The sequence below is a fragment of the Streptopelia decaocto genome, assembly GCF_964273445.1.
Source record: "Streptopelia decaocto genome assembly, chromosome: 7".
Lineage (NCBI taxonomy): Eukaryota > Metazoa > Chordata > Aves > Columbiformes > Columbidae > Streptopelia > Streptopelia decaocto.
Window position 1 is genome coordinate 7,567,328 of NC_138661.1, and position 25,999 is coordinate 7,593,326.

At 39.8% G+C, this 25,999-nt stretch overlaps 1 protein-coding gene across 3 annotated transcripts in view; it reads right to left on the reverse strand.

The window, feature by feature from the left end:
* Nucleotides 1–25,999, reverse strand: part of PPP2R5E (protein phosphatase 2 regulatory subunit B'epsilon) — an 81,923-nt gene that overhangs the window by 18,119 nt on the left and 37,805 nt on the right. For all 3 annotated transcript variants that reach the window (XM_082059463.1, XM_082059464.1, XM_082059462.1), the window contains exons 3-5: nt 16,539–16,735; nt 3,426–3,527; nt 1,262–1,354 (exon numbers count right to left, since the gene is read on the reverse strand). In XM_082059463.1, coding sequence (XP_081915589.1) covers nt 1,262–1,354; nt 3,426–3,527; nt 16,539–16,735 — 392 coding nt within the window. The remainder of the gene's footprint in view (nt 1–1,261; nt 1,355–3,425; nt 3,528–16,538; nt 16,736–25,999) is intronic.

A 25,999-nucleotide genomic window follows, 5' to 3' on the forward strand; every position in this document is an offset into this window, starting at 1 on the left:
GGTTAGAAATTGCTCTTTTAGCTATGTTTTTTAGGTCTTCTTAATACAAACAATAAACAAGGACAACAAAAGCACTACTTTTCTTCTCTGATCACTACAGAGAAAAATAAGAGCTCCATGACAAAGGGGTAAGAGAAAAGTCTGCAGAAATGCTGAGTATCTCCTGCCACTTCTACTTTGGCTTTTCTTCAAGTCTCAGCCTGCGAGGAAACTCCCTTTTCTAACGAAGTAAGAATCTTTCTAAATTTCCCTCATTTCCAAAGCAAGCTATGGACAGCACTAAGCATGAAGTCCTTTCTGACTTTGCAGTTATACAAAAATTCATGATAGGAACAGAAAACCCAAGACAAGCTTTATTCCCGAAAGCTGAAGACAAAAGCCCTGTCTGTGGAGCGTCCTGGCTTCTCCCACAAAACATCTTCATTCAGCCACCTCTGTTGCAGGGCCTGTCAAGGCCTGGACAAAAATTCCTCAGCGGAGAAGACCAACTACTGTAGTTTCAAGTGAAATAACAAAGTACAAGAGAAGCCAAACTTCTAAGTGAGGAGGAAGAAGATGAAATATGTGGAAAATACCTGGCTACCAGCTGATCGAGTGACAGAGGCCGTATCTGTTTAGCCGTAACGATGGCAAGCAAACTACACAAATAAAGCTACGCATTCTTTGGCAATGTTGCTTATTATTGGTGCTACTTCTTCTTCCAGGCTTTTAATAGAGCTTGAACTTTATACGGCCTTTCAGTTTACTTCCTCCCCGACCACTATAGCGTCACTGTTTTCAGTATTGCACTGGGAATAGGTTTGTTAATGAACATCTGCCCCTGTGGCCAGTTCTCCAGCAGAGACACAAGGGAGAAATATTCTCCCCTTCCAACAGAAATATTTTAACAATATTAAAAGACATTCAAACTGGTGTTTGTCTCTCTAGATAGCAGCATTTTTGGACTACTTGATAGTAAACCTTTCATTTTTCAACAGTTACTGTTTTAGTTCCCTCCCATAACCAGTTAAGTCAAATATTTTGATTAAGGTATCGAAACTGGAGCAAAGTCAACTATTGTATATATCTATAGCAACAGAGGGTGACATATAAACACACACACACACCACTGCCTCTGTAGGTTGAAAACTGTCATTGTATATGTTTGTTTAGCCTTTTTCTGTTGCAAATAAAGTTACACTTTCAGATTCAAACCAAAATCTTTTTAAAGGCAATTTTTTCAAAAGCAAAACAAAGTCTTAAAGAAAACAGTTCAGCTTACCTGCAATACAAATTTCTGATCTATGTACTTTTTGGCAATGCTGGGCTGAAATTCTTGGCTTTCCAAAAATCGTATGAAAAACTCATATACAAGCTGCGGAAGGGGTAGAAAAAAAAGTTTAGTTGATGACTTGATTACTCTTCATATTTTTAAGTATTCCCTAAATCCTTTGGCTAGAAAATACTTATTTTTCCACAGAGCAAAAGGTTAAAAAGATGAAAAATACTCTTCTCCTTTATCAAATTGCTACCTTAGATTCAGAATTAATTACATGACCTTTTAAAGTCAGTTTTGTTCATTTAACTCCAGTCAAAGACATTTCATCACCAAGAACAGACGCTGCCATCTTGTAACACTTATTATCATCTTGTAAAGCTTCCTCAAGTAATTGGAAAGCCCATTTAAAGTGCCCTCTGAACTGCTGAAGTCACATCAAATACAGACATTACAATTCTGAAAGGGCTGGTGAAACAGTTGGAAATATTTAAATTAAATTAGAAACTGCTTAGAGTAGCATTCTACTACAACTTGAAACGCAGAAGAAGAATACAAACTGGAATTTATTCAGAAGTTCCTAACTTAGTGCAAAGATTAGCCTCGGGGTTGGAGAAAACCTGCTTATTTTCATGCAATTCCATCTCTGCCTAAACTATTCAGTGGGACAGCAACAGACTTTTCATGCAGTTTAGAAAAAGAAGAGTATAAAGCCAGGCAAAGGGGTAAGACAGCAGCTCTGATATATCCCTGATTAGATGAGCCACCAGCCAGCAATTCACTTTGCTGAACCTATTCAAGAAGAACATCCATTGAAAACTTTTTCCTTTCTGACCTCAGTGAGTGTGAATATTGATATACTGAAAGGAGAAAGGAAGCTAAAAGTTACAGTTTAAAATAATTTTAAAGTTTTCCATGCAAACACTAATATTCTGCAATACTGCTGCTGCTTTATGTCAGCGTTCTCTGACTTCTAAAAGGAAACAATAGGAAATCAAAAAAGGGGAGAGAGGTTTTAGAAATATGACATGGAAAAAGCAACAGCTTACATAACGAATATTAAATCATCAGGAAATCAATTCCATCAACTCCTGACAAATACTTTAGTGCCTTTCTTCCTGACAATGGTAAATCATCCACTGGCTAAGAAATTCCATCATTTCCATGTAAATCATGACTTCTAAAACTACAGCACTAGTGTCAATGAACATAACAGACGTGTATGCTTCTGCTGTTTTCAGGCAGGCAGAGCTGTTCAGAGCTGCCTTGAAGCTTTTAAGATTCTTATTTTTTTGTGAAATTTAAATGTAAATGAGGGATGAAACCTACATTTCAACAGATTCTAAATCTGAGAGCACAAAAGAGTGAATCAAACTGCTCACAGGCAAGGAAGGACTGTACATGCAACTGTCAAATAAAATCCTCATTTCAACCTGAGATCAACTGTGCTCCTTTGCTCACAGGAACTCCCAGACTCCACAAACTGTTACTTGTGCAAGCGGCTCCTAAATTTACTAGTGGTGTAAGTCATTGTCCTGACTCATACAGAGAGGATTTGCATCTATATTTTCTATAAAGGGATTTATGGCATTAGCATCAATGATGCTTTATCCAAAATTACTTTGTTCTTTGTTCAAAATACCTTGCGTTGACATTTAAGGTGCAGAGGAAGGGATGATACACGGTGATCATGCATCGTGCTACAAACATCTGCAAGCAAACCTTGACCCCTAGAGAGGAAGACTTAGAAAGGGATGTAGTTTCCCATTCATTTTTCTGATCAGCTGCCAAGACTTTTGTACTTCTGAATCAAAAAATTAACTACCCCTGCTAAAGCAAAACTGCTGGTAGTGTCATCCCCACGATGCTCTTGCTGAGGTTGCTGGGAAACACTCATGCATTGTGGAAAGCAAAATAATTTTTAAATCAATGAAAGAAAACAGGAATACGAGGGACAGCATCAATACAATTTTGAAATAAATCTTCTAACATTTTGCAAATTTCACAAAGTACTCTCCCTTCTTTGTAGGTACTATATTATTGCCATGAACAAGATTAATAAATGTCAGTGTCTCGAGGGCTAGTTCTGACCCACAGGTTACAAAAACCTCAGAAAAATATTAGCTACATTAAGCACTGATAAGCATTTTTATAAGATAATGATCAAAACCTGTAAATGTGGCCACGATGCCTCCAAGGTGGGCTCATCTTCTTCTGGATCAAATTCATTGCTGTCACTAGGTGGGAGAGTTCTGAAGATATTGCAAGATACCTGAAAAGTGAAAGAACAAACAATAAGATCTGTTTTTCAAATAGGTACTCGATTTCAGGACTCAGCATGTCTATACCAACTCTGTCCTCCATCACATAACCAATATTCCTTTTGTCTGCTGTCTGACCAAGTTCTTTAGCGAGAGCACATGTCTAAGGAATGTGTCACTTTACAAACCTGCCACCAGCCTTGGCTTTCCCCTTCGCCAGGTCTTTTTGTTTCTTCTTTCCACCGATATCCCAGCACTACCCAGTCTGCCACCATTTCTGGCCACCACATTCCAGATGAGCCCACCAACATGTAATTCCCAGTCCCGTTGGGAGCCACGACTGCTTAGGAACTGTGGGAAATGCCATCAACCAGTGTTTTCATACAACACCTGGTGATTTTCTTTTGCACAGGGAAAACATTAACATTACCTGCTTAAGGTCTCATCTGTTGGCACTTGTTAAGAGTTGCCAGCGCTATTCACACATTATATGCCCGGACACCTTGTGCCAAGAACAGATCTTGGTACTAAATGCAAGCAACAAATAGTATTTGCTCCACACTTAGCCTACTTTTTATTTCATGGTTGGTTCGCTTTGCTTAATCTTATTTAGAGGTATTTTGCTGAGACTGCCTGGCTTTGTGAGATTCATGCTATCAGCAAAGACTGAAGCAGAGTGCTTTCCTGGGTTAATTATAATGCTGAATGGAGTGTACAGCTTATTATGCAGCAAATCTGATAAGCTGCAAACATGCTGTAGGGCCTTTTCTGCACTTTGAAGGCGATGTTGGGTCTTCTTTGCACTTTGCTACTGCGTTTGACCCATCTCTAAGCTGGTTAATCAAACAGCTGGGAAAAGCAGCATGTTATCTCCTAATCCCACCCGTACATGACCCTTTCATAATAGTTCAGACAAACTAAGTTGTTTTAAAAACAAAACTAGTATGTTCTTCAACATCCTTACTTATTCTTCCAGCCTTTTACTCCTGTAAAGTTTTAAAGTTAGTCTATAAGGTGTATTTTCAACATGTTAGTAACTTAGTAAGAAAGGGCACTTAAAGCCAAAAGTTTAAAGTTCTCATAAAACCAGACGGAAACCCAGTGAAGTTTTAGAATTTGCAAGATGAACAGAACAGTTTCAGGTACTGCACAAACAGAAAGATGAACCAAGAGAAAACTGTAGGAAAATGCATGTGGTGCATGGTAGTGAGGAATATTCACTGAACACATGGGAAAGACAGAGAAGAAAGATAAACCAGTGAGCGTAAGAAAAGAAAGAGATCACATCACACGAGTTTCTGCTTGGACTTTTTCCTTCTTGCCACAAGAGGGTGTAATTCACTACAGTTCCAGTAAAACCACTGCTACACAAGCCTTCACTGTACATGTCAGTCTCAGGTTTTCAACCTTAACAGCTACAGCACCTATTACAGCCTGATAGATACACAGGCAGACACACAGTGAACTCTGCCTGCCCCGGATGCATTCCTGCCAAGCGATCACCAGCATCCATTAGGAGATTTCTTTTCCTCCCTTTTCCATCCTCGCCGCCCGCCCCCCCCCGCCCCGCCTCATTCACTTCTCCCAAGAGCCTCTCCATGGAAAGACTTGTCTGGTCGCATGAGCAGAAGCCAAATAACTGCTCCAGGAACACACACATGCTGTAGTTTGCCTTTCCTCAAGGATTCCTGAGCTGCTCCTCCTACTAGCCCTGATATGAAAAAGCAGGGAGAGGAAGAAAGGGATCAGAATTAGCAGGACAGAGTAGTTTCTGTATTAAAGAGCAGACCAAAAAAGGGTAGACAGCCCAAAAGAATCCCAGGTAAAAGAGGGAAATGAACCCACTGGTGCCTTGGATCCAAACATCTGGGATTCTCCAGTACTTACTGAAGCATTTTTGGTTAATGCTTCACATTCAAAAATCCCAGCTTTCTCAGGATTTGGACCAAAACAGGGAACTACCAAAACCAAAAGCATTCCACGGCTATTTTCTTTTCTGCTTTAAACTTCATTTGAAACAAGAAAGGAATTTTTCTGCAAATCTAACCATACATAAAGAACTGAAACTTGCACCAACAGATCAGAGAAAACATAAATATTCATCAGCTGTTGTGTTTAGAAACTAGAACAAATATTGAATTATGGCACAAGCAAAACCTACAAGGAAAAGTACATGCTTTCAGAATGAAAAGTTAAACTAAGATAAATTCCTTCAAGATTTAAATTAAGCCAAGCCTCAAGCAGTTAGTGCCAGGGCCTTAACAGCATGACAGAAGTGTGAAGGGTTCAGCAACAATTAGTTAAGTGCCAGCACTGACACCCAAATCTTGAGCTTGTAACAAACCCAGGATGATTTCTGGAGAGTGCCTATTAAAAAAGACCAGTCTCACAGCAACTCAAAAGCAGGGGGTTTTTTGCACAAGATAATTAACATGCGTGAATAAATGCAATGCACGTTAGAATATCATTCTAGTATACAGTCTGCTCTCTTTAATTTTCTTTTTTTGCTTTAGGAATAAAGATACGCTATCTGGAGCCAAAATGCAGATATCCTCCTGAGAAGAAGAGACAGAGCAGGTTATCTTTAAGTGATTTCCCCAGGTTATCATAATTTTAAAAGATAATGTGTGCCATTACAGTTACATTAATCACCACAACGCAGCATGATAGCTCATTTACATGCAGCGTCAATTCATAGCGTGTTTATCTAAATCAGTAGCCCATGGGTGGCTAATGGTTATAAGCCTCCAAGGGAAAACCAAAGGCAACAAGATCTTCCATGCATGGACTGCCCAGCTGTACATTAGAGACTCTTGACAGCCACCACACAAAGATGGGAATAAGCCACATCAAATCTGGGAAGAATACTTTTCCTCAGATAGGCATAAGGTAGCTATTTAGTCTTTCCCCCGGGGCTGAGCAGCGTGCCAAAATTCCTTCAATTGGACAGCTGAATCATTTCTCTTCTGACCTCTGTTGGATCATCAAGCCAAAGGACATCCCTGCCAGCCTGCTGCTCCAGTCCCCGATGGTTCCGCTCCCATAGCCAACACAAATGACTATTGATCAATCCTGACTTCCCTCTTCCACTGACTCGGAACACCGCCAAGCCCAGATGATATTTTTGTAAAGCAAACCAGAACTCTAATATTCGAGAAAGTTGTATCATGAGAGATCTCCCCTGTCACATCCTCAAAGACACCTGCACGCTGTCCCTTTCAGAAGCACGCACCAAACCGCGTGTAGAAAACTCCATCGCTGCTCCCCCGCTATGCGGAATTTGAACACCCAAGTGCCTGAAACCGATTTAACCAATCAGTAAAATCTACCCATAGGCACTGGATCTAACATTTTCAAGATCAAGTTGGAAATGCTGAAATGATAAATTTTTAGATTGGAGATGCCCAGAAAGCTCTAAGCTCCATGTCAGTGTGTCCGTCAGGGACAAGTCTGACCAGAAGCAAGATAAAAACTCTTGAAGACAATTACAAGTCGATGCCGATTCATTTAAAACAAACAAGAAGACAGTGAAGGCTGCTCTGATACCCCCACAAAGAACGAGCTGCAAGTTCTGAACAGATCTGCTGACTGGTGCCTGGCAATGCAGAACTAGGAAACTATGAAAACACAGTTAAAAGTAACAAGCTTCAAGAAAGCTTTATCACCACATCTATATTTGAAATAACTTTTAGAAAATCAAGTGCTAAGAGGATTAATTCTGAAGTCAGGACTAGTGTTTTGGGAAGACCTCTCTTTGTGCCTCACTGGAGCACTGTGACGATGCTGAAACAGAAACATTTCACAAATTCCATTTCCGTTCAGCGCTCCTACTCTGTGCTGTCCGAAACAAAGATTTTTATTAGTAATAGCTTTCCTGAACATAGCCTGAAATGAAAACAAACATACATGCAGGGAAGCTTAATATATTAGCTATATAAAAACAGGAGAAGTGAATAACCAATTAACTCACAGGGAACACTTGTTCTATTACCAATATGTGGAACCATCCAAACAAATATCATGTATATATGAAACTGAAACCGAGTATCTCTGCACAAAGTTTAAATTACTGTGCATATTATTAATTTAAACAACATACAGCAACTATAAAATGTAATTAAGCCATAACATAAAGCCATGCTAACTGGGAGACAACAATGGTCCCTGGAACAGGTACTCAACTTGTCCTTCTAAAATACATCTGCATATCTGTTTTTTTAAATACTGTTAAGGGATTTCCATATTTTAGAGCCTCAAGTGACTTGGTGCAGTCACTCAGCTATAAACCCTCTATATAACCCATTGAGTTGCTCCCAGAAGTTTGACTAAAGCACAAAAAGTAATCTCCAATATTCTCTTAAAAGATTACAAATGACTCCACCAGCTCTCTTCTCCTAAAGTTTTACTACTAATATAACTGCAGCACTGCTTCTGATTTTAAGGTTGAATCTGCCTGATTCCCTGTTGGTTCTTGTTAAATCAGCAGACCTCTTGTAGATCTGTGTATATATATTTGCATAAGCAGTACGTATCTATTTATATATAGTGTTTATATAGATGTGACACTTTTCAACCTCTGTGCTGCTAAATTGAGAGAGCTGCTGAACCCAGACAGTTGTTGGTTTCTTTGGTTTTAATCCTGCGATTATTTTTGCTTCCTTCGAGCTCCCACCTGTGCATGCCAAGTGAACTGGGGTACACATTAAAAGCCAGACCATCTCCCTCTTTTTTTCTGCACGTTGCTATTTTAATTTAGGAACATTCACTTATTTGAACAGTGCGCTGTACCAGAAACTCATATTAAGATATTTATGAAGGTAATCCACAATGCTCAGATCCTTTTCTGCACCACTGCTTGCCTGAATACAGTCTTTCAGGGCTTAATATTATACACCTTCTTTTGGCTCAGTTACTTTACTTTTAACTTGGCTGCATTAAAATGAACTACCTTGGACTGTGAACACAGTCAACATAACCTAGATCACAGGGTGGGGGGAAAACAGTGCTTCTCATCTTTTCTTGACCTTTAAGTCTTCTAAAAATTTCAATCAATAACCTGCAAGAATTTAGCTTTAGATCAGGGCTCCTAAACTTGTCAACTTACTTCACCCACTTCAGTGGTTTTAGTAGCTTCCATCCATAGGGATAAGCAATAATAAGAACTGAGATGCGTAGGCTGTGCTGCTGTTGGCAGAGAAATGCAACAGGGGAAAGTTTGTAGAACTAAAGAGTCGGCGTTCAAGTGAGGGAGGTGATTCTGTCCCTCTGCTCCACTCTGGTGAGACCCCACCTGGGGACCATCCAGCTCTGGAGCCCTCAGCACAGGACAGACATGGACCTGTTGGAGAGGGGCCAGGGGAGCCACAGAAATGATCAGAGGGCTGGAACAGCTCTGCTGGGAGGACAGGCTGAGAGTTGGGGTTGTTCAGCCTGGAGAAGAGAAGGCTTCAAGAAGACCTTATTGTGGCCCTTCAGTGCTTAAAAGGTGTCCGTAAGAAAGATGGGGCCTGTTGCGATAGGACAAGGGGTGCTGATTTTAAAGCAAAGGAGGGGAGATTCAGGCTGGACATGAGGAAGAAATTTTTTACACTGAGGGTGGTGAGAGCCTGGCCCAGGTTGCCCAGAGAAGTGGTGGGTGCCCCATCCCTGGAGACATCCCAGGCCAGGCTGGATGGGGCTCTGAGCAACCTGAGCTGGTGAAGATGTCCCTGCTCATGGCAGGGATTGGACTGGATGAGCTTTGAAGGTCCCTTTCAACCCAAACTATTCTGTGAGTCTATGATTCCAAGTGCAATGTCTACCCTACATATGTTTGCAGGGAGAAGGTTCTTTTTAGTGATTTCTTGGATTGAAGCCCATTAGCAAGTTGGAAAGCGCAAGGTATCCTCCTGGAGTAGACTTCGTAGTCACAAGCATCAAAGTGGAGTGAGACAAACGGGAGAAACACTTCAAGAGGACACTCACACCTGAGTCAGAAGGACCAGCACAAACACAACTCCAAGCAGCACCCCTGGGTGCACCTTCTGCTGCTCTGAACCTGGAGCTCTGAAATCCCACTTGAGGTCACCTAGACCCAGACCATACAGGGTATCCTACTAGGAACAACCCTGTTCATCGCCATCTCCACATAACTATGTTTTGAGATGATCCAGCAGAACAGTTATTTATTACATGTGTGTTCAGCTAAATCTATACAATACAATCTAAACAAACTCATAGTGGTAACTCAGGTGTCTTGGACACACTGAAGCACAGTACCAGCAGAAAGAGCTCCTCATCTCTACAGCAGGCACTAGATGATGGGAAAGCCTGCCAGTCCATGAACATGAACTCCAGACAGCAATCCAAAACTCAAACTGTTTCAGGCTCCAAACTGAGGAGCAACACAAAAAATTCAAAACCCAAGAAAACAATCACCCAGAAGAGTCACATTGTGCATATCTACAGATACAACCCTCAAAAGGCAGTTAAGAAGATGACACAGCCAAAATAGGGGGTGGGGTGGACACTTTAAAAAAAATAGCTACAGTTGACACAAGTAATTCTTGGAATAAAAATGTTTTACCAGTTTATTTTTTTGCTTTAGACCTAGTCACTGTACTATTATGCAGATGAAGTCTGTCGAATGAAAGGCCTATGTAACCAACAGGAGGAATAATGGATATGGGTAAATGTAATTACATACTGTCGGGCAAAATTATTAGGGACAACTACTGCAAGAGGAGCTGCCTCCAACTGATTTTTTGAGAGGAGTACTGAACAACAGAGCCTCTTCTTTTAATAGGCATTGTGTTTTTTGTATAAACTAGGTGTATAAAAAATGTGAATAAGAAAAAGCATCTAAGAGAGGAATTTTGGAAATCATGCATAAAAGAAACCAAAGTTACATTATTTTCTTCTACAGAGTTGATAACCTCCACATTAAAGAAACAAGAACAGAATGTAAAATACAATGTGATTTTAATCTATTTTAAGTTTGATAGCATGCTTGCTCCATCATTGCTGCACCTATATAATTTCTAATCCAAGTCCATTTCACAGAATCACAGAATGTCAGGGATTGGAAGGGACCTCAAAGGATCATCCAGTCCAATCCCCCTACCGGAGCACGAACACCCAGATGAGGTTACACAGGAAGGCGTCCAGGCAGGTTTTCAATGTCTCCAGAGTAGGAAACTCCACAACCCCCCCGGGCAGCCTGTTCCAGTGTCTGTCACCCTCACTGAGAAGAAGTTTCTTCTCAAATTTAAGTGGAATCTCTTGTGTTCCAGTTTGAACCCACTACCCCTTGTCCTATCATTGGTTGTCACTGAGAAGAGCCTGGCTCCATCCTCCTGACACTCACCCTTTATATATCTGTAAACATTAATGAGGTCACCCCTCAGTCTCCTCTTCTCCAAGCTAAAGAGCCCCAGCTCCCTCAGCCTTGCCTCATCAGGGAGATGCTCCACTCCCTTCAGCATCTTTGTTGCCTTTTGTTGGAGGGACAATGGGCACCGCATCTTCCTTTCAGCATTTCAGATGGTTTCAAAACAGACTGTTCAACTTCTATTGATTCAAGCTAAGTGTTAAGGACTATTAATTCCTAATATTTTACAGAATTCTTGACATTATATAAAATTTATATTAGAAAAGAGACATTATCTGTCAATTCTTGTAAGAGTATATGACTTTGTTTATTTCTCTTAAACTCAAAATGACATTCAGTATTATATTTTTAAATCTAATGCAAGAATCAACAGGAACATATGCACAGGGTTTTTGCTAAATCAAAAAAGTAAGACTGAATATAGGTACATTTGCATAAAAATCTCTATCCAAGAACATTTTAACATGGAAAACTCTAAACAGGATGAACACTTAGCAAGCAGGGTGGCATACTTAGTCATAAGCTATAGCTAAAGCTATACAAAATAAATTCATAATATCTATAAAGTCTAACAGCTAGCAAACGTCCTAAAAATAGATTCCTTAACAGGCTAAAAAACTCATTGCTTAACAAGATATTCTTTATATTTAAAAGGTCTGTCATAAACAAACTCCTGATCAGACTCTGTTCTCACATCTGTTGAGACAAACCTACAGTAAAAGGAATGAAATCCCTCCAGGTTTATGTCAGAAAAAAAAATCAAAATCAGAACCTGACCTTTCAAATGCAATTTTTTGTATTTATTCGGGTATTCATTTAACCAAGCTTCTTTCACTGTGTTGCTCAACACAGCTTCTGAGCCACAAGACATTTAATATGACGTTTCATTTTGGCTACAGAGATCACAGTTTCATTTTACTTGATTTGTCATTACAGAAAAGATATAGACAACAACAAGAGGCCAAAGGCATTTCTGCACTTAGAAGAGAGACAACCAAAGTAATGTTATTCCGTTCAAAGAAGGTGTAATCTCAAAAGGTTTCATTAGCCATTTCTTATGGGCTGACAACCATCCACAGACGTTGCCTAAACATCATGGTAAATGTCAGGGGTTGGGTTTGCAATTTTAGAAGCAGCAGGTAGAAGAGCTGAAATGTTGCTCACCAAAGAGATTCATCCAGATTTCTCAGTTTAACAGCTTGTCAGTTTTTCCCATCCAATTTTTTAAATGAAAGAAATTAGCTTCCTCAATCTATGTCTTAATACCCAGGAAACACAAAAAGCTCGACTACATACACCCTTTAGGATACCACAGATAATAACAAACATTTATTTCACTCAACTACCATTGCTTAATCTACCAGCAAAATCAGCATCATTAGTTTAAGCTTCCACATTTTGCTCAGACAGGAACAAATTCCAGATTAAGTGTCCAATTATTGGCTCATAAAGTCACATTACTGGCATTTCCTTCTTAGCAGAGTGTGGTTTAATTGGCAAGGGCCTTTTTTTTCCTAAGACCAACCTCATTCGAAAGAACGTCAGATGCCCTTCTGAACAACACATCAAACTGCGGGGGAAGCGCACTGAGCAAAACCCTCCTGAATAAATCTGTCCAGCTTATGGCCATTAACACAAATCCCAGCTGCTCTTCCCATCCGCTGACATTGATGACAGTGACGAGGTCACCGTAAGCTTGTTTGGGTGGCCATCAGTAAGTTCTATTTTCTTTTATGTTTTAAAATAACCAATAATCAAACTAAAGAGAGTGGTTCAAAGAAGCAGACATGCATGCAGGTTGACAAATAGCCAACTGATTTCAAATTTAGCTACATACAGCATCATACACTCAAGAGAACAAGATGAAAATGTGATATTATGGTTCGGGATTCAGGATTTAATGGCATGAATTTAGGATGACTGGCAGTAAATATAGCCAGGAGCTATTATGTTTGCTACCACAAATGACTGTTTTTCAAACCCTTACATCATTACACCACCACATTTTAGAAGTAATTAAAAATCTCAGAGTTTCTGAAGAATTTTACAGGCAACCTTTATCTATCTATCTATCTATCTATCTATCTATCTATCTATCTATCTATCTGTAAAAGGAAACTCCTTTTGGGTCCTGAACAGAGAACACTAATATTATAATGTTATAAATAATGTTATAAAACTTTAAACCAAAAAAGGTACTTCCACAGATAGTACTTTTGTTGACACTTTAGATAATTAGGAAAGCACTTTAGCCATTATTCCCTCTTTATAAATATTAGTAACTTTTTAAATATCAGCTTCAGACTGCTATGCCTTTTTTTTTTGCTCTTAAGTGACGCCAAAACTCACAAAACAGCTTCTTTCTTTTTACCCTGTTTACAATACCTCCCTTTACCTCCAAATTACAGTAGCCCCCAAAGGCCGAGCAGGAAATATTAATTCCTGGATTCATAAACAGCAAACGTATCAGGGAGGACACTTTTCAAAGGGACAAAGAACACTTGTGCTCCACTTTGATTAGTTTTAAGATACTGGTTCTTTCAATCAAAACACTCCCTTGACAATTGTGATAAGCAGCCAACGGGGACACTAATTCAGTCAGGACATAGATGCTGTTGTTTTCTTCACTATCATGACAGGTCAGAGATTGTCAACGTGACAACTCCTTTGTGAAGGCAGTTGGAGATCTAGATGAAGATTCTCAAAAGCAGCTGACGGTGGCAGTTGCATCAAGCCAACTGTGTTTAGTTAAGTCTGTCTCAGTATAAGACAACGAGCACAATTTTGCTTGAAACAAGAACATGCACTTATTGCAAAGAACAAGTTACACCAACCAACATGCTTAAGGACAAAGTGACTAATGATGTCTCTTCACCAGGCAATATGTGCTGAAATCTTTTATAATATTAGAAGTCTATATAAGAAGACTACATAACTGTCATCAAAAGTGATGGTGAAGTCTTGCTTTTATAGGCAAAGACCAGAAAGGAAAATAGCATTTTACCAGATACCCTACCTGTAAAATACAAATAAACTGCAATGCACAAAAGCCCTGATGATGTGGTTTAGTAGAAACACTGCATTAGCATTTGTCTGTTTATCCTGGAGAAGAGAAGCTGAGAGGGGATCTCATCAATGTTTATAAATATCTCCAGGGTGGGTGTCAAGAGGATGGACCAGACTCCTTTCAGTGGTGCCCAACAATAGGATGAGGGACAATGGGCACAAACTGAAACACAGGAGGTTCCATCTGAATATCAGGAGAAACTTCTTTACTTGAAGGGTGGTAGAGCCCTAGGACAGGCTGCCCAGAGAAGCTGTGAAGTCTCCTTCTCTGGAGACATTCAAACCCCGCCTGGACACATTCCTGTGTGATCTGCTCTGGAGAACCCGCTTTAGCAGGTGGGTTGGACTGGATGATCTCCAGAGGTCCCTTCCAACCCCAACCACTCTGTGATTCTGTTGGGATGATCAACGGAAATCAGTCGTGCATGTGCCATGGATCCACTCACACAAATTCAATACCAGAGGACGGCATCCTTCTCACATGGAATACAACCACCACAGTGGTTTTCTGAGAGCACACGTACCACAAACACTGCTGGTTGCAACAGGCACAAATAGGGAACTCCAGCTTTCCAACACTTTACACCTTCCTCAAATCGCATGTGTCTTTTGCAGCCTAAGAGTTTCTTGTAAAATTTAAATATTACAACTTCCTCACAAAATTCTTTAGGAGGAGGAAAAAACAAAATCAAACCATGTCCACTTCCCTAATTATTTAGGCAAGATGAAGAAGATGAAGATGGGTGTGATTGCAATGAAAGGGTCAGGAGAATACTGGAGAAAAGAAGATAGAACGGTTTTCCATCAAAAATATCTGTGAAATCCACTGGAAAAATGCACACTGAATCTTTACTTCCAATGACTCCTCCATATCGTAGTTACATTTAAGAAAGTGATTTAAAAACATGCTTTTCAAACTATTTAGGCAACGTCTCATTTCCTTAGGATAAAAACAGTTATGTGAATCAACACTGCTGACTGCAGGGACAGTAGGACATGCTGGCAAAGGGGATTTGCTTCATAGGTAACTATTTATGATTCAAATTGAACTTTATGAGCAGTTGCAGATCAAATTATTGCTTCTTGGGGCCCAACGTAAGTTGCAGAGGCTTTATTCTACAAATGTTGCTGCAGTAAAACAACTATAACCAAAGTCAATGCAAGAATATAACCTCAATCACAGAAATGCTAAAAAAAAATACCAAATTCTCCCAGGAGATGAGTTTGGAGGCATCTTCTGCACACAGAAAAAGTACCCAATTTTATTGAAGTTATCTCTGCATCGGTGTCCTGTCTATACAAAGGGTACGACATAATTTGCTTATCACAAGGGATACAAGTAAGATTAAACTAACATTTGCAAACCATTTAGATGCTACAGTGCAGCGTCAGCAGAAAAATTCAGCAAAGAACTAGTAATTCTGTATTCAGAGTGGAATTTGAATGGTGGGTTAGACCACATACTGAACAAATCACACAACAGACTGAAAAGCAGCTCATTCATAAGATTGGTCCTGTACAGAAGGGAGAAAGGGAGGGCAGGGGAGAAGGGGACAAACCTGATCACATAATTATAGGCTTTGTGACAATGCTTACACACAAAGAAGCCATATTAAGATTCTTCCATGTACCCTTAGTTCTGTTTTTTTCTTCACTATTAACTGCTTGATGATTCTGTGACAATCTGCAGTTATTTTTAAATATTACAGACAAGAAACACAAGATATATGTGTGTCAGAAAAGAAATACGGAGCATATATAATGCAATGTAAAATCTATTCATGTTTCTGTTCTTCCAGCAAAGAGCCAGTGGATTCCATGATCACACAGAACCATTAGGAAACCAACGTCACCAAATGAATATTTAACTAATTGCCTTCTCACTTAGGTAACACGTTACAAGTGTCCCGTATGGTAGCATAGAATAAACATTTTAAACCAGTGACTGATTTTGCCAATTGCAATGAACGTTCTTCACCATATAGCCAGCATCTGGTACTGTTTCCATTTTTACATTGAAAACACTATTATTTGACAATTTATATATACAAAGTATGGCTTTATTGTTGAGTAATCTTGCTCATTCTAATGGCAGCTGCTATGAATCCATATAATACAACCAGGAAATTTTCACACTGGTCCTATACAACATTTTTAGCATTTATTATTTCAAAATCATTATCCATGCATACTTTAAGCTATCTCCACCTAAAGTACACATTCAAGAGGTTGGATAAAATTTCAAAAAATATAAGAAACTTGCAAAAATTATTCCATTATTTATACTGGGGGGCGTGAGGGAGAGTAGGTGGGGGGGAATGTGAGTGACTGATTTGATCAGGAAACAAACCAGGTTTCCTTTCATACATTTGTGACACTATAATAATCATCATCTACTTGACTTTAATTAAGCATATATAAAAATTAATATTTTTGTCTTTGGAGAATTATCCCCAAGTGATGTCTAGTAGAAAATACAAACCAAAGGCCTCATTTAATCCACCTACTCCAGGGTTCAATTTCGCCCACGATGTGTAACTGGAATTGCAAGTGGATTTAAAGAGACCATGAGAAAGAAGGAACTCACCATCCTAACTACTTCAGGGTAAGTCTGCTCTGTCAAACAGCCTCTGCTTATTGTAATGTAGTCCACCAGTTCATTAAGAGTGGAGCGCTTGTATTCTTTCATTTTAAGGTCTGAAAGCGTGTCCATGAAGTCAAAAATGACACAGCACTGTTGAAGTTTCTTTAGGAACAGTTCAGGCTGCTCTGAAGATGAAACGTCTGTGGAACAAGAAAGGAAATCTTTGTGAGTCTGGCATCTTATTATACAAAACAGGATTTCTTTTTGAAGATCAATTTCAAAGGAAAGCAGCATTCACATAATTTTTGTAAAAAAAAGAGCTGAGATTAACAAACAAACCCCTTATAGGAATCGTATTACTCTTGTGTGTTTGAGATCTTGAACAACATCTTGTAGAAGTAATTTAATCATCACCTGCCATTAAGAAAATACAGTTCACCAAGAAAGTCCAGGCTGAAGTGGTGGCTAAAAGCACAACAGTATTCAATACTTAATTCTACAATATACCGCTCCTTTGATGGGAGGCTGACATTCACCATCGTTAACTTACACTCCAAAGAAGAATGGAAGAACTGTCAAACACATCAAGCTTGATTAATTTATATTTCTAAAAACACTGCATCATTTACAACTCTATATGAATAGACATGAATATGTATAAAAATGCACAGCAAGACTATAATTCTGCAAACAAGTTTTCAGATTCAATCATTACCTCCATGTTGACACTTTTCATAGCAAAATCGATTTTACTGAAACAGTGAGGATTTTTTGCTGTGCTATGAACACATAACATGCATTAATAGGAACATTTTCCCACAAAATAACGGTATGTGCTTGACCACTAAAGTAAGCAGAACGTACCACTTACTTAAATCTCAGCAGATAAAAAACTTAAGAATAAAAGGAATGTCAACTTCTTAGTGGTTTGTTAGTTTACTAAGTGCATCAAAAGAGTACACAGCAAGCTTAGTTTCTCGGATGGTCATGTACACAAGAGGCTAATAACAGCAGAAAGTTGCAGAAATAAAATATGCATTTTTACTCTGAAAGTATCCCCTCAGACTAGGGGGCACTTTGCTTATTTTGATCCGTCTTTGTTTTAAAAAGGGACAAATGTCTGTCAGCACCAGAATCCAGCCAATGACCTTCCAAAGCTACAATGCAACATGTCAATGAAATAAATTTGCTGATTTCAAGGAGAAAAATTTGAATAGCACAGACCTGGTGTTTATTTCTTAAAACTTGGATATACTAGTAAAAAGGCAGCCTAAGATGGAACTTCTTATTGCTGACACTAGAATTAGGTCAAGTTAGGGAATACCTGGTAAACACTGGAAGCTGTTAGTAGTTGTATACTAGTTTTAAGGAGGAAGAATCATTAATCTGTTTTAATTAAAACCATGTACACTGCAGTTATTGGTTTCAAGCTCAAAAGGCCTATGAAATATTCCAAGGTCACAATGTAGAGCTGCATAGTTTTAAAAAGTACTGATAGAGATGCAAGGACCCCGAGGCACTTCAACTCTCTGCATTGCTCAAACACTGAAAAGAAAAAATATGGATTGCAGTACAAATAAAGGCGATAGGCACTTTCTGACCTGACATGATGAAGCAGAACAGTCTATTCAACGTTTTCAATAGGTTTGCAAACCTTGTCCCACCAAGAACAACCAAGATGTTGGTAATGTTTAATTGGTGATACAGGGCAGCACACACTGATCTCATACTCATTAGGCTTGGGTAAGCTCTACAATAGCGGTGTCCGAAGCAAATTAAGGGGGAAAAGAAGTGGTGTGGTTATGACAGCATACTTAGTATCACCATCATTATTCACGCTGTGTTCCCACAGGCTCTATTCATCTGAGGCACAGAAGATGCAAGAAACATGGTCCTGCTGAACCCCAACAAGAAGAGCTAAGCAGGACAGTCGCCCAAAACACCTGAAGGTCCCAAAATCAGGTCACCAGGTGTCTCACATGAGTTCAAGTGCCTCACAGCAGGAATGCTGAAACCTCAAATAAGCCAAGGGCTGAGAGAAAGTCATTAGCCCGTTACAAAAATGACCACTAATATTAGCAACTTTTCTAAGGTTACAGCCTTGCAGGAGATAAAGGGCCTGGAGAAGCAATGTACTTGTTGCTGCTTTTCAAATTACCTGCCTTCAAATAATAATAAAAATAAAAAGCAAAAAAATAAAAGGGAGATTGGACTTCAGAATTCACTGTTATAAACAAGCATGCAACAATTAATTAACAATTGCTTCCAAAAGACAGACTGTAAATACAGGCTGAAAACAAACACACAAATACAAAAAGATATAAAAGTGCAACTGTTTACTTTTGAAGAATATTATAATTCTCACTTCCACTCTTGCTGTCTATAATTCCCCATACAACTTGAAGACATGTAAGTGGTATCAATAAAGTCTATGATGTTGCATAAACATAAGAGGTTTTGGTTGCATTGTTCTACTTGGCCTGCAGGCTTGGCTGACAAGGACATCCTAGTCCAAGAGAAACACAGGCTGAAATCAAATGGGAATCCATTAAGATACAATTCAGTGCAAGTTATAACCAGGATCGAATTACTACAAATAATACTCATTTTAAGGTAGGAAAAGTACGAAATAAAAAAAAATTAAAAATGACTAAGCATTAAAATAACTAATAAAAGTTTCTTTTCTCCTCCAGTTAAGTATCTGGAGGTGTGGGAACAAAATGAAAAAGATAATTAAGTTCTTCTGAGGAAAAACCACTCTAGAACACTACATGAACTTCATGCCAGCATTACTATGGCAATGAGCCACGCAAACTATAGGGGCAAACAACAAAACCAAACAAAACCCAAGACTAAAACAAAACAAAAAACCCCAACAAACCTACATCAAAACAAACAAAACCACCAAAGCCTCATTAAATAAAACCCTGAACCCCAATTGTTGTGGTCATATCTGCGTTTCTTTATTAAGCAAGTTGCCATTAACGCTAGAAAAGAAAATTGCAAGAAGTTTCATGCAATAATATCTTTCATGGTTCTTGGGAATTCAAGGTGCTTTAGGAACAGGGTAACATCGCATGCTTAGGGTTTTTCTACTTGGAAAGCAGAAAAACATACAAGTTTAAATTTTAGGTGATCTTCGCATGTACAGCACAAGAAAAGGGCAGCAGAAAACAACAAAATTGGGGTTCTTTTGGTTTGGTTTTTTGAGGTGTTTTCCCCGGCCACCCGCATGCCAATATTGGGACAGGGAGTGCTCTGGTACCTGGGGTACAGAGCTACCGAGCTCCTTAATGCAGCGACTTGAAGTAAAACACACAGTTCCTTCCAGACCTTCAGAGTTAGTTGATGAAAAACAACAAATCATTTTCTTCTCAGCAGACACTCAGATCTTTCAGTGAATTTTGCAACATTTTACGCCCATGCTAACACGCAGCCAAATGTTTAGGTCCCAAACCTTAATAACCTGCAATATTACTGTTGTATCTATGTTCGGTTGAAACAACTGAAAATTGAGCAACTGCTCTAATGAATCTGTGTAAATACTCACAGCACTTTAATCATCTAGAAGATAAAATCAAAATGACACTACAAAGCGGCACGTGTGATTTATGTCCAATGCCCAGGAGAGTATACATCAAAAAGATAAAGAAGATAAACTTCCATTTTCTGAAGGTCTTTGCTATGAGTTGATTTTCAGACTTGTACATTTTCTCTTTAGCCATTTAAAACTGTACAAAGCTTTTGAAACACACTGAGTATTCACAGATTGAAAGGAGACTGGCTTAGTGAAAGCAAGTACTAATACATCTCAACAACAATATTAGAAAGAGAATCGGAGCCTGTAACAAAATCAAGTGTTTTATAAAGTTACCAGAAAAAAATGACAAGAAGTACTGTAATTTTTTTTTTTAAACATGGACCAACAATTGTTACTAGAAGGGCTGAAATCCTAATTCTAAAATGGCCAAAGCTATTCAGTTTCTCTTTTAATATTCTTTTTCCAAAATAATACTAGCCGAACCAGCCCATCCCTGCTCATCAGTCATCGCTGCAGTCTCATCCTTTTATCAAATAAAGACATAAACACCTGATAACACCGCAAGTCTCTAACATATAAAAACTATTCATGTTTATATTACATCCATATTTTAATTACAGCAATTTAAAAGTAACCCATTTTGAATCATAGCAAACTAAAACTATGCATCAGACCAGAAAAACTGCACCCAGGGAACTGAGCTATGGTTGTCCCCTTAGTGGTAGTGAAAAGCCAAAAAATGGGGAGATACTGAATCAGCTCCCCAGTTCCCTTCAGCCTGCAGTTCTGCAATGAGGGGGGTAATGCCAGGAGTGAAGAAGACAGGGAGGGATTGAGCTGCTCAAACCAGCACAGCAACTGTGAGGAAAAACTCACAGGATTGCAGACACAATACAGTATAGGGCCTAGAATTAGAATAAAAAGAGACAAATAACGTATATTACATCTAAAATACTAAGCAAAACTAGGATAGGCTCACCCATGCTACCCTGCACTCACATATGTACTATCAGAACATTTATTAATAATTAAAATCAAAATGCCTTCAGAACAACTGTTGCTCCCAGTATATTCATTACTGTTCCTAATGAGCTTGAAGATGACGTTTGCATGAAGATTCCGTTTTGTAAGCAGCTAACTTTCTAGTTTTTATTCAAATAAGAATAGACTTTTGTTCTTTAAGAAGTTCACTTCAAGAGCAGCTCTAGCAACACCCAGCTCAAGGCTTTCGCTAACTCAAGGTCCAGTCGCACCCTGTTTCCCTGAAAATAAGACAGGGTCTTATATCAATTTTTGCTCCAAAAGATGCCTTTCTTTACATGTATAGCTGCCTGGACACTATTTAAATTGACATTTTAAAAACGAACTGTAACTAGGGCTTATTTTGCGAGGAGGGCTTATATTTCAAGCATCCTCAAAAATCTTGAAAAATCATGCTAGGGCTTATTTTCGGAGAAACAGGGTACATATACCCCAGTACGTAATGCGCCGCATTTCTATAAGTCACTTCTCACAGTAGGATATTGGTCTTAAGACGCCAAGAAGTACAAATGTTTGCCCTCTCTTTCTTACACACACTTCTTGAGAAAAGTAATCACTATCCTGATTGCATTCATTTAATTTTCCTGACTGGCTGTCAATATCATGAATGCTTTGTGAAGTCAGTAATTATTCATTTATTAATAGGTGCTTTTTTCAAAGCTGTCTTCCCAACCCATTCTCTACACTTACTAATTATACAGCAGGGCAGCAGTTAGGCATTGTGTTCCAAATACAAAAAGTCTAACCAGTACCAACACTATTCACACAGCAATCAACACAGTGCGACAAACTCAAGCTTTCACCAGTGAACACGCACAAAAAGAAAAGCACAACATTTAACATAGTATTAAATGCACGATTAGAAGTGTAACGCAGGCTGTACTTCACCACTTTTCCTGATAATCGGTGTCTCTTCAGATAATCAATCACAAAATTGAGAATTATTTCTCTGACCACAAATTTCTCCCTGATCAAACTTTAAAAGTTCTCACTAAGTGGGAGTCTCCTGGGTAGTTTTTCAGGGATCCGGGATATTGCAAATCCCTCCACTGCTTCCTGAAACTCCCCAATCATTTAATAGTTTTTCAATAAACATCATTTATTGGGATGAGTAGTCTGAAAGCAGCGTAGATGTAGCATTTGAGTGCCTTGAGTGCATATGGAGTAGCATTATAAGCAACTGGGGATACTCCTTAATAGATGCACTCTTAGTCATATACAATGCCAAACTTTTATAGTGTAGGTATACTTTTAATATATTAATCAAAATTCTGCCTTTACTCAACGTATGTAAAATCTTAGGAGCTCCAGCCCCTTCATAGAACAGATGGATAGAGGGCTGTCACCTTCTTCATTGCAAGACCAAGAATTAAAAACAAACTGACAATGAAAATAATTTCAATAAAGCATATTTTTAAAAAACATACTTTTAATGTTTATTTAAAAATTACATTTTTTGCCTAGTTCCACGGGAAGCATGGTGCACGCAACAGCTTAAGCCTCCTTCATCAGCTGGTAAATGAGCCTACCAGAGGCAAGACCCCGCTAGACCTACTGTTTACAAACAGAGAAGGGCTGGTGGGAGATGTAGTGGTTGGAGGCCGCCTGGGGCATAGTGACCATGAAATAATAGAATTCTCAATACTCAGAGATGCAAGGAAAACCATTAACAAAACCTCTACGCTGGACTTCCGGAGGGCAGATTTTTGCCTATTCAGAAGTCTAGTTCAGAGCATACCCTGGGAAACAATGCTTAAAAACAAGGGGGCCCAGGAGGGTTGGACATGCTTCAAGCAGGAGGTTTTGAGTGCGCAGGAACAGGCTATACCAGTGTGCCGAAAGGCTAGCCGGCGGGGAAGACAACCGGCTTGGCTAAACAGGGAGATTCTGAATGAAATCAGAAATAAAAAGAGACTTTACCGACTGTGGAAAAAAGGGCTGGCTACTTATAAAGAATTTATGGAAATAGCTAGATCATGCAGAAAAAAAATCAGGGAAACAAAAGTGCAATTTGAAGTTAATTTGGCCAATTCTGTCAGGGATAATAAAAAGTCCTTCTTCAAATATGTGAACAACAAAAGGAGGGGCAAGGAAAATCTCCATTCTCTGTTGGACTCTGAGGGAAATATAGTTAACAAAGATGAGGAGAAAGCTGAGGTACTTAATACCTACTTTGCCTCAGTTTTTACCAGTAAGACAGGTGGCCCTCAGGACAACTCATGTCTGGAGGTGGTTGACAGAGATAGGAACCCAAATAGGGCCCTTGTATTCCAGGAGGAAATAGTTGGTGATTTACTGAGCCATCTGGATCCTCACAAGTCAATGGGACCAGATGGGATCCATCCTAGGGTGATGAGGGAGCTAGCAGAAGAACTTGCCAAGCCTCTCTCCATCATCTTCCAACAGTCCTGGCTCACTGGGGAGGTCCCATATGATTGGAAATTGGTCAATGTTACCCCAGTCCACAAAAAGGGCTGCAAAGCTGACCCTGGCAACTACAGGCCTGTCAGCCTGACCTCAGTGCCTGGCAGGGTTATGGAGCAGATCATCCTGAATGGAATCACACAGCACCTTCAGGATGGACAAGGGATCAGACCCAGCCAGCATGGGTTTAGGAGAGGTAGGTCCTGTCTGACCAACCTGATCTCCTTTTATGATCAGGTAACTCACCTGGTGGATGAGGGGAAAGCTGTGGATGTGGTCTATCTGGACTTCAGCAAGGCCTTTGACACTGTCTCCCATAATATACTCCTGCAAAAGCTGGTAGCCCATGGCTTGGACAAGTGTACTCTACGCTGGGTTAAGAACTGGCTGGAGGGCCGGGCCCAGAGAGTGCTGGTGAATGGGGCTGCATCTAGCTGGCGGCCAGTCACTAGTGGTGTTCCCCAGGGTTCAGTGTTGGGTCCAGTCCTATTTAACATCTTTATTGACGATTTAGATGAAGGGATTGAGACCATCATCAGCAAATTTGCTGATGACACCAAGTTGGGAGGGAGTGTCGACCTGCTGGAAGGCAGGAGGGCTCTGCAGAGGGATCTGGACAGACTGGAAAAATGGGCTGATTCCAATGGGATGAAGTTCAATAAGGCCAAGTGCCGGGTGCTGCACTTTGGTCACAACAACCCCCTGCAGCGCTACAGGCTGGGCGCAGAGTGGCTGGAGAGCAGTCAGACAGAAAGGGACCTGGGGGTACTAATTGACAGGAAGCTCAACATGAGCCATCAGTGTGCCCAGGTGGCCAAGAAGGCCAATGGTATCCTGTCCTGTATCAAAAATAGCGTGGTCAGCAGGACAAGGGAAGTGATCCTTCCCCTGTACTCTGCATTGGTGAGGCCACACCTGGAGTATTGTGTTCAGTTATGGGCCCCTCAGTTCAGGAAAGACATTGAAGTGCTGGAACGAGTCCAGAGAAGAGCAACAAGACTGGTGAAGGGACTTGAGCATAAGACCTATGGGGAGAGGCTGAGGGAGCTGGGGTTGTTTAGTCTAGAGAAGAGGAGGCTTAGAGGTGACCTCATCACTCTCTATAACTACCTGAAGGGAAGTTATAGCCAGGTGGGGATTGGTCTCTTCTCCCAGGCAGTTAGCAACAGGACAAGGGGGCATGGGCTTAAACTCTGCCAGGGGAAATTTAGGCTGGATATTAGAAAGAAATTCTTTACAGAGAGAGTGGTCAGGCATTGGAATGGCCTGCCCAGGGAGGTGGTGGACTCGCCGTCCCTGGAGGTTTTTAAACTGAGATTGGACATGGCACTTAGTGCCATGATCTAATAAATGGACTAGAGTTGGACCAAGGGTTGGACTCGATGATCTCTGAGGTCTTTTCCAACCCAGTCGATTCTGTGATTCTGTGATTCTGTGATTCCTCACTTTCCCCCATTTGGCTCAATCCAGAGCCAGCGTAGCCAAGGTTTTCATGAAAAGATTCCTTGAAACTACGCTTTGTTAATCTGGAACCAACACTTCACAGAATCACAGAATGTTAGAGATTGGAAGGGACCTCGAAAGATCATCTAGATTTGTTCATCCCACCACTGGCTACACCAATGGTGTCTGTGCTGGCAACATCTCTCAACTTAGAAGAAGGCAAAGATCACAAGTTTAGTCGTCAAAGCTACTGATGAGCCATAGCAAAATACAATTACAGCCATACTTGTTGCAAAAGGATGGTACTAGTGCAAATTAGCACCAGTTGTGTGTCACCCTCAAGTGACCCTTCCAGGGTGCCCTGAGTGTTGCAAGGTTGGGTACTCCTACTCCTACTCATCACTAACATGATGAGTCCGCTGTGAAACAGAGGCACATCAAACATCTCTGATAATAATAAGCAATCAAAGAAATACATAATGGACAGTGAGAAATCATGAACAACTAATGGAAGACAAGATTAAAAAGATATTTGGGTATATCAGTGGCTGTTTTAGGTCCCACAAAAATAGAGACTCACAAGGTATTTGGTACTACATAGTGTTTTAGTGCTAGAGTTGGGTTATGGTTGGACTCGGTGATCCTGAGGGTCTCTTCCAACCAAAATGACAACATTAAAAAGACTAAGAGAAAGACAGTGAGTTAGAGCATGAGCAGAAGACTTGGAAAACATAGGGAGAAAAAACTGGTTGGGGAATAGGTAACACAATGAAAGCAGAATATTGTAAAAGGAAAAAAAAGGAGTTCGAAGTGTTTAAGCAAAACAAGAATGAATGAGTTAGTAGTTAGGGGCTGGATTTGATTAAGTAGCTACATATCTGGAAGTTTCTGACATTGTGACATCTTTAATATATCCCATTACATTATTTATGGTGAGTTTGCCTAGACATCAAACTAACACATTTTTTAGCCCCACACTGATCACGGGTTTTGTAGGTTGCTTTCTCCCTCTCCC